This window comes from Seriola aureovittata, chromosome 23 (genome assembly GCF_021018895.1).
Source record: "Seriola aureovittata isolate HTS-2021-v1 ecotype China chromosome 23, ASM2101889v1, whole genome shotgun sequence".
Classification (NCBI taxonomy): domain Eukaryota; kingdom Metazoa; phylum Chordata; class Actinopteri; order Carangiformes; family Carangidae; genus Seriola; species Seriola aureovittata.
The window spans coordinates 15,030,730-15,040,524 of record NC_079386.1 but is presented as its reverse complement, the minus strand read 5'-3'; the positions used below and the strand labels follow the sequence as shown (position 1 = coordinate 15,040,524).

The 9,795-nt window shown below is 39.8% G+C and overlaps 1 protein-coding gene across 1 annotated transcript; it reads right to left on the bottom strand.

The window, feature by feature from the left end:
* Window positions 1–519: 519 nt before the first annotated feature.
* On the bottom strand, window positions 520–9,519 carry zgc:162171 (uncharacterized protein LOC565931 homolog). Its single transcript, XM_056369904.1, has 4 exons — window positions 8,654–9,519; window positions 4,823–4,953; window positions 2,998–3,147; window positions 520–2,143 (listed from the first exon to the last, which is right to left on the bottom strand). The coding sequence occupies exons 1-4, from the start codon at window positions 8,844–8,846 to the stop codon at window positions 1,922–1,924; spliced, it is 696 nt and encodes a 231-aa protein (XP_056225879.1). The 5' UTR covers window positions 8,847–9,519; the 3' UTR covers window positions 520–1,921.
* Between the last annotated feature and the right edge of the window lie 276 nt (window positions 9,520–9,795).

Sequence of the window (9,795 nt, the reverse complement as noted above, 5' to 3'; positions counted from 1 at the left end):
CATAATAAACTACAGCCATGCTAGCAGTTCTGTAAGGCTGTACTAGCAGTGATTGTGCAGTGCAGTGACATGCTAATGCCAGCATGCTATCATGCTTACAATGACAATGCTAACATGTTAATGTTTAGCAGGTATAACATTTAGCATCTTAGTTTTGCATGTTACCTTGCTAACGTTCGCTAATAGGCACAAAACACAAAGTACATCAGAAGGTGATGAGAATGTCATAGTTTTGCATAGTTATTAGTCATAAACCAAAGTATGGGCCAGTTAAAAATCTGACCTAATGATGGCGCTAGAGGAATATTTAAAAACAGAATTTTATGGCAAGCTGATAAGATTCTAGACCAACGAGGTGGACCGACACACAGACCAACGTCGCCAGCCCTAAGTCAAGATTTGGCATGGCTAAAAACTAGCATGACGTAGCTAGGGTGATAGCTAGCATGAACAGATACTGCCGCTGTGGCAGAACACATAAAGGAGTGCCATCTCCTGGAAATTGAAGATAACCATCACCACTTTAAAAACAAACACATTTATTGGACAAAACCACATCATGTGTATTAAAGCTACGATGTCTTTAAACCAGCACTGCTCACATTAGCTCACTGTCTTCTTCGGTGCATTGGCCTCTCACTGTCACATTTGGAAGTTTCTTGGTGCAATACTGCCAAGCATTTCAATTATTTATCGCCATCTGAAGTATGCAGGATTATGTATTGTCACCCTTGTGTTTGTACATGCTTCCTCATGAGGCTCGAGATTACACAAAATGCCAACCCGCCCATAAAAAAAATTGCTGTATAGGGCCACTAGTGGTCAAAAGGTGACTTTAAATTCTCAGCTGATCCTCTGTAACTCAACAGAAGCTGCTGTTTAAACATTATGCAAATGCATGGTTTGCATTTTTCACTGATGACATCAACAAAATAATATCAGTGACAAACATCCGAGACAAAGTCAGGCAGCGAGGGAGATGATGAGGAAGAGAAAGGGAAAAATACTGACTTGTGCCACAGATAAAACACACATATAATCTTGTTTAAAAATACAAAACTGCATTCTCACAGCTAGTAATGATCACCTTTAAGTAGAAACACAGTTAAACTTGGACAAACTTAACACTTTGGCCTGAGCGGGTGTGAAACTCATCAAACCATCTTGTTGCAGTTAAATACAGTTAATTTATATTCTAGATACAAAGCAAACCTAATTTAAACGATCTTATATAAAGCATGAATGGAGTAGCTGTGCCATGACAAGTACAGCTAGATAAAGTAATTAGCATTTCATTTAAAAACAAAATCCTTTAAAAAAGGATTTTTGCCTTTTAAATGAAACAGATGCTGTTTTTCTCACGTCTAAAGAACAATAGCATCTGCTGTGTGTTCTGCTCCAACAAAAGCATCAAAACAAAACCAAGACCTTCAAAATGTTCAGGCAATCTGTTATTCACAAGTGACGGTATTGAATTCCAATATGTCATTATGAAAGAAGAAATCAAATTCTTTCATGAATGTATTGTGTGTTATAATATGTTGCTGTGAACTTGACAAATTAATTTTAGTTAATTTATAAAAACTTTTCTGTTGCAGGTGTCACTTTTTCTTCCAAACACATAAATTGTTTTATCAAAAGGTTTTCAAAATAAAAGACTTTTTGTGAGGATGGAACAAATTTTGACTCAATTTCTGTTATAAAAATAAAGTAAATTCATGATTTGCAAATCTTCTCATTTTACATTTTTAAATCCTGAACTGTTAAACTGTTTCCTCTGACGAAATGCATTTGTGAAGGCAGAGGGAGAGGATGCAACTCTAAGTTACAGCATATTAATTATTCAACAAAGTAATCTCCACACTCCTCTCTCTGTCTCCTTCCAGTCTTTTGGTTCAGACCCATCCCTTTCCTCCCTCATTCAGTCGTTGTCTCTGTCTCTAGGTTTAAGCGAAGAACATCCTGAACATCCACCGAGTCCTTTCTCTTTCACGTTGTAATCGAAGCGAGGCAGAACGAGGACGCTGCCCTCCGGTTCGTTTTTAGAGGCGGCGTTGGTCGCTTCGCTCAAAGCTCTTTCCTCCTCCACAGTAATGATATTTTTCACCAAACACGTGATGGCTGCATCAATGTTGGTGTTGTCCTGGAGAGAGAGGTTGAAGGGAAAGGGTTAGAGGGGGATGATAAAGGTAGAGAGAAGGAAACAAGGGAGATGGAGGAAGAGGAGATGTCACAAAGATCAAGTCAACACTTCAGAGGCAGAAAGGGAAGATACAGCGAAAGCAGAGATTGAGCACAAAAAAAGGCTTTTCACTGCAAGCTGTGAAAAACTATCCTTCCAGCTTGCAGCTTTCAAATATAGATGAATTGAATAAGTAGATAAATAAAATCTAATCAACCAAACAGAGCAGATGTACCACAATACAATCCCTTGTCCACAGATCTTTTTAACTTGTTGGCAGCTACAAATGGCAACCAGAGGGAGGCAAATGAATTTTGAAGTCCAAAGTAATATGAATAAATGACATTTAACCGGACACTTGGCCTAAATTAGTTCTTAGACGTCCTTTACTGAGTCCAACTTTCTTCAGGATGAAGTTTTGTTTTTATTCTTTTATTGTATGTGTAAATGTGGCACCTCCTGTGTGCCAAAAAGATGACCATACCAGCAGCAGGTCCTTTAAGTTAAAAGTAAAACCCAGACACTGATGGAGCCAGAGAAGAGTGAAGGTGTACAGAAAGGAGAGAAGGAGAGACCAGAGTAAATATAGAAAAATAAAGAACAACTAATTGAATTTTTGGAGGAGCGGGTGAGACATAAGGCTAATAAGCAATGGGCAGAGAAAATGTGCTGTCAGATATGTTTGCAGAAGAAAATAAGAGGAGACAAGAGCGAGGGTGACAGGAACAGAGAGAGTTCACTGTTTAAAACAATATTTGTGTTCCACATAAGTGATTTTTGAAGACACGCGGAACAAAATCAAAGTCAGGTCTCACCTTGGCAGAGGTTTCGTACCAGCCGACAAATCCGTACTCCCTGGAAAAGTTCTCCAGTTTGGGCAGTTTGGGGCACAGACCGTGACGACGCTGGTCACACTTATTGGCCAATAGAACGGCGGGAACCGGTCTCCCATTGCTCAGAGCGACCTGACAGAACCAGAGGGAAGATAGATGAGACAATGCTGTTCCGTTGCAAAGGCCCCCTATGGATGAGGCCAAGAAATGCAGCTTTCAGTATCCAATAATCCACTGTGTGCTGGTCAGTTGTTTAATGGAACGTTTGGATAACCTCATCGAATCATAAAGATGAGAAATATCCCATGACCACGTTGTATTTACCAGGTGCAAGTGGTTTGGCTAAGGTGGGCATCAGTCGATGGCAAATACTTGACTTGCTGCTTTATGCTGATGCTCCACATTAATTCTCCTTCTTCTCAGCTCAGTCTTTGGCCCAGAGGACCTCGATGTCTTAATCAGCCATCAAGGATGTGGCTCTTCATTGGTTGCTCTTCATGCTCCTCTCTTTTGTGGTGTCCCCCAGGGATCTATTCGCAGTCACCTTTTAATTTACTATTGAGTTCTGATTCTTTAGCAGGGTCGGACTAATGGTTCCTAAATCCTGACTTGTCACTAAAAGTGACCAGGCCTTCAGCTGTAAAATTCCTGATGGAAGATATCAGGCAGGCAAACTCAGTGTCCTCTTTTAAATCTCCTCTTAAAACTTTATTTTATCTGATGGCTTTTTCTTAACTAGTATATTTTCGGTAATTGATTAAATTATTTATCTTGAATTAGATATATGTCTTGGATTTTACTACTTCAATTTTTTGCTTTTAATATAAAGCACCTTGTTTTGAAAGGTGCTATATAAATAATGTTATTATCATTATCGCCCTAGCACAATGATTGCTAGTTGTTTATTGTATTTTTAAACTAACCTGTAAATTGTACTGGGAACCCAGGTATCATTATCGGCTATTTGAAGGTAGCTTCTTGATGATAAACATTGAAATTTTTGACTTTATGAGTCGAGGAGGAGCAACTGAATGCACCATTAGTCGTGTTCTCAGTGAGGCTGAAGTGTCTTTGAGGGAGGGGAGCAGATTCCCTCTAAAAGCATCATGGGCTGGATGCTTCTACCCCCTAAACCCAAACAGGACCCCTGCTCTTACATCTCTTGACGTCTCCTTTTTGTGTCTGTACTACAGTCGTTGCTGCGTCTTTTGACTGTTGTTGTCGTTGTACGATTTGCCCTTTCAGTCAAATTTCAGTCGTGATCATTTGAAATATTGCTGCATTTTCAAATTTGGTGCATAAGAAAAAACAACTGTATAAAATCCTATAAGAGAAATAAAAACATCTAAACAATGCACAAGCTAACTTAACAACCTGGAGTGAAGCAAGTTGACACTTGGTCTGTTGAGGTTATTAAAAGACCTTCTGGGTAATGTGGCGAGTCATGACTGAAGCAGAAGTAGACCATACAAGTGGAAGCAAAATGCAGACACAAAAAACTTTGAGAAGGCAGACAGCATTAGAGATTAAAGGAATATTCCAGCAAAGTTTTATGACAAAAACTCTCACTCCTTGCAGCTTTCGTAGGTAGTTTTACAGTGTAATGTTGCTTCAATGATACTGGCTTGCTGTAAAATGAATTAGAGAGTAGATATTCTCTTCACTTAAAATTAAAACAATTATGCTTGCGATATATTTGTTCTTTAAACCATCATTCACTTCTTTCTCTAGTCTCTTTCTACCTCGTTCCTTCCCTCTTTTCCTTCTCTTGTCTTGTTTTAATCTTTGCTCCCTCCAACAGATTTACCTTTGAGTCCAGGTCTCCTTTCCACTTGAGGATGGCCTGAAACGTGGATAGTCTGGTCATGTCGAAGACAACAAGGGCCCCCACGGCCTCTCTGTAGTACACGCGGGTCATGTTGCCGTAGCGTTCCTGCCCTGAAGAAAACAGAAGAGATGACAGTGTTAATAGAGTTTCCAGGAGCTGAGTTACTCCTGCACAGGGCTTTTCTTACTTAGACATGATCAAGAGAAAGTCGAATTGCACAACCACGAATGTGATCAGAGGTAAGTGACTTCAACCATTTTACAGACAATTTTTTTCTAAAGTCACGTGACTTTGTTGCTGCGCTGCAACACCAGAGCCCTTCACAAAACTTAATAAGATACCTGAGAATATTCTTAGCTCGAAGCTAAACTTGATTAGTACAGACCAACTTAAAATAGAGACATGGGAAACTGCAGTGAGTCTGTCACACTGTCCTGCCCTCAAAGTGACTTCATTAAGAGATTTATATTGCAGACATGAACTCTTCATTTGCAGCATAGTTTACCTTCAAGCTGAGGATTTAAATCTGCAGCTAATGATTATTTAATTGATTAATCTGCCTATTGTTTCATCAGTTTAAACAAGTAATCATTTTGTCTATAAAATGTCAGAAAACAGTGAAAATGTCTTATTATAACAAGTTTTAATCCTGTGTTTAACATGTAATTCGGCATGTTTTTTGAAGGGAAACTATCACTGTTGCTGTTTTTCACACTGCTGCTTTGCATCCTTATTACAGTTACATATTATAATCTGTGAAACACGTATTTAGCTAACGAGTAGACAGATTTCATCATCAGTCAGATGTGCACGCAGGCATGGGGCAGAAAACAACCCAAAATGACTGAGAGCGTACGAGGATATCAACATGAAAAGTTGTTTTTGTGCCTAAAACTGCACAAATCGCAAAAGTAATGGGAAGACAGTGTTCATTATCTCAAGAGGGAAACCTGCTGTTAGCTCAGAGAGCAGAATTATCCGGGGATGAGGTCAGAGCTCTGAAATTAATGAAGGCTGTGGGTGACTTTACACCAAAACTGCAGGAACAAACGTCTGTTTTAAGGTCAGACGGCTCACGCTGTGACTGTGTGTTTAAGGCAGTTTAATTGCTTTTGCTAAGGCTCCGTGTCTGACACGTTTAGAGTTTCAGTTTGGGAAACAGTGACATCCGACAGAGGAGCAGCCGATGGCTTTGGATGGAAAATGTGTCACGTTATGTTTAGAATTTTCCAGGAAAATTACAAACAAGCAAACAGAGACTCTTCTCATGATTCTCTATGAGCTTTATTTCTACCCCAATGCTGTGCGAGCATCCTAACTGATTGGTAAATGACAAACAGTAATGATACTAGTGTAATGACTGAGTCAGAAAATCTACCAGAATGCAGAAAAGAGTTGTAAGTTAAAATTTTGTTGTATGCATTCAGGAAAATACATCTTTTGTTGCATGTAAGTACATGTGCATGCATGACCCTGTGTGTGTGTGCGTGCGTGTGTGTGTGTGTGTGTGTGTGTGTGTGTGTTTGTGTGTGTGTAACTGAATATATGAATAAGTCTCTATCCTGGAAGCTAAGTTCCTCCACATGATCCTAATATAGTGGTGAATCAGCAAGAGAACATCTGATACACACACACACATACACACACACGTATGTACACACACACACAAACACACACACTGCACATGACCTACAAACAGCTGATACAAAAAACTTACATGCTCAAACACTGAACACACACAAAGGTCTGAGAGCCGTCTCCTAACTGCAGATACCATCTTTGTCTTTCACTCGCCAAGAGTGAGTGTGAGACTCTCTAAACAACATCTGATCAGTGCTAACAGTATAAGGTCAAAAGTTCAAGGCCAATAGTGACCAAGGTTTTGGTCAACTTCTATACTAACTTTCTGGAGAGAGCATCGCTCTAAGGGCTTAGACAAAGTACTAAAATAAAAGCAACACACAGCTTCATTAGTTCTTCAAATACTGTTTTGCTAACTTCGAGGTTGACGGTATTAACGCTCTACAATTATTCTGTAACGATGCTGTTTATTGCAAAAGAGCAGCCCAGTGATCACAAAGACCAACCTGGAAGTTAACCTCGCTTCAGGCTAAATTGCTGGATTTCAAATGGAAGTTTTGCATTAGATCTTAAAGACAATTAGCTTGTAGCAAGTAAAGACGTACAGCATGCATTGATAGCCATTTAAGCCCTAATTGAAGCTAACTTTAAGGTTGGGCTACAAAACAATGTCATAACTTAAGTTTGATTGATGTTTTTGTCTTGTTTTAGTGAGGGAATTTAAATATTTGTAAAGTACTCTGTGATGTATGGTGTTGAAAATTTTAATCAAAATCAACAGTACTTGCTAATTGCCTCTTGTCACCTTGTGTTGACTGTTGTGTGTAGGGGGCGTACTGGATGAGGGAGCAGAAACTTCACTTCATCCAGATAAACACTCAATCATACACACAAAACACTGATGCAATTACTGCTTTCACACACTAACAGAGATAATCTGCCAATTCTCTGTGTGTGTGTGTGTGTGTGTGTGTGTGTGTGTGTGTGTGTGTGTGTGTGCCCCTGTTTAAAAGTCTTCATGCTGTGTGAAATCATCCCTGGTTGCTAGTCTAAAGTCCAGCTGTCTAACGGCCTGAGCCGGACTTCTTCATGTAAATGACGGCGCTTATCAGCTGTCGAGTTGCTCAACAGCCACAGGCTCAACGAGAAGAGGTGAAAGATAAACTACAACATACTTTAATGTGCTTGTGAGAGAGACGGCCGAGGGACGAGGAAGAGAAGTACTTCCAAAAGTATGTGCAATCAAATGATGTGCAAGTAGAGAGACATGATGGTTGAAAAGCTGAAAGCTGAAAACAAAGAGCTGTGTATAAGAGGGTAACTTCAACATCAACAACAACCTCTGCAGAAATGGAGGTTAACCACATTTTCAGGCGGGGACTTGCCATATCATGCATCATCATGGTTGGATGTGTCAGCAAGATGTGAAACTGAGGAACTGCAGATTACTCAATATACTTTTAGGGTTTTTGCGTCTTGGTTGACTTGTATTTGCCGCTTTGCTATGGCTGACATTTTAAAGATCGTCAACATAAGAATATCCACAATGATGGGTCAAAGCTCTAATTTAAGATATCTGATTACATTCTGCCTTATTAAAATTCAAATTTAAGATATCTCTAAATACATTCTGACTGCAAAAGCAAACCAATTATTACCAAACCAAAAATATTTGCAATATATTTGTAGTTGTATGCAGAACCATTTGCACCTGTGGACACCCAAAAAATGGTGTATAAGCAGATAATGACTGACAATACAATAAAAGAGTTGTAATAATACAAAATATGCTTTATAATATAAAGCCTATATTACACATATGAAACCATGAACATTATGACAAAAATCTACAACATATTCTACAAATAGCAGCTGATCATATCTGACTTTCTTGAATTATGTAAGTCTAGTCTTGGCACTATTTAAGATGAGCCTAACCCAGTTTCCACATTATTGTTTTACCTGGATAAGCAGTGAGCTTTACAGTGTGATATCATTGTCACCTGAGCAAGTGAAGTGGTATTTGACCATGCAAATAAGCTGCTCTTTAAACACCGGTGGTTTATATAACTACTTCCACGAGGTGTAACAGCTCATTCATATTTCATCTCCCACCACACACACACACACACACACACACACACCACACACACACACACACACACACACACACACACACACACACACACACACACACACACACACACAGCACCACTTTTTTTTACGCACCGGCAATGTCCCACAGCTGCAGCCGCACCACCGTCTTGTGATCCCAGTTGAGCACTTTGAGGGCGAAGTCGACTCCGATGGTGGCGCGGTAATGTTGAGAGAAGACCTGGTGCACGTAGCGCTTTATGATGGACGTCTTGCCGACTCCGAGATCACCGATCACCAAAACTTTGAGCAGGCGCTCGTGCTGCATCACTAATCCGGTTGAGCGCGCGCGTTAAATGGCTGGCACAGTGAGGTCTCCAATTATGGATTCCGCATGAAAAAAAGTTGCAAAATGCAGAGGGTTTGGCCAGTGACGGTAGGTCTGAAGTCATGTATGGAGGCGAATAATTAAAATACCAAGCAATACTTGTAATCTTTTGCCACTTTAAGAACAAATAAAAGCTCCTAAGTCCTTATTTTTGAGATAATGTCACCGCAAAATAAGATTTCAAAGCAAACTAAATACGCACTATAAACGCCAATATTAATAATAAAAGAAGTAAAAGTTATGTCAAAAGTAAATATTAGAAGCTCAATACGATTTTAGTAATGTAAACATAGAAAAAAAAACCCACTAAAAACTCAGTCTGCACAGGTTGTATCATCGTTACCGTCTTCATGAAAAAACTTGACGTCTGCGAGTTTAAAAAAAAAAAGAGAGAAAACTTTCGGATGTAAAACGCTGGAGTTACTGAGGCAAAGCAGATAAACAATCAACGACGAAGAAAAAAAAACAACAACAAACCAACGACAAAGTGTTGTAATGTGTTTAGCCTACGGTTTGTGTGCTCATCTCCACCCCACTGCCATGTCATCACTGCGGCGACAAGGAGGCTGACAGTCCCTGCTGGAGCTGCCGGTGTGGATGACCACGCCCCCCCGTACTGTCCGTGTCAGTGTCCCTCCGTGTGTTGTCGTCACAGGCTGCGTTTAGGGACAAATTTCAAACTAAAGACTAGTTACCTGGGGCCAAAACGCAAAGAAAAACTTTTGGCTCAGAGGTTAAGCTAGGGTTAGAGTTTAGGTAAGGCTATCCACAATGAATGGAAGTCACTGCAATGTCTTAACAAGGACAGCTGTCTCAGTATTAGTGAATCACGTGGCTGCAACTCAACATAGCACACAATGGAAAAAAAAAAAAAAGTTAACTTTTTGTG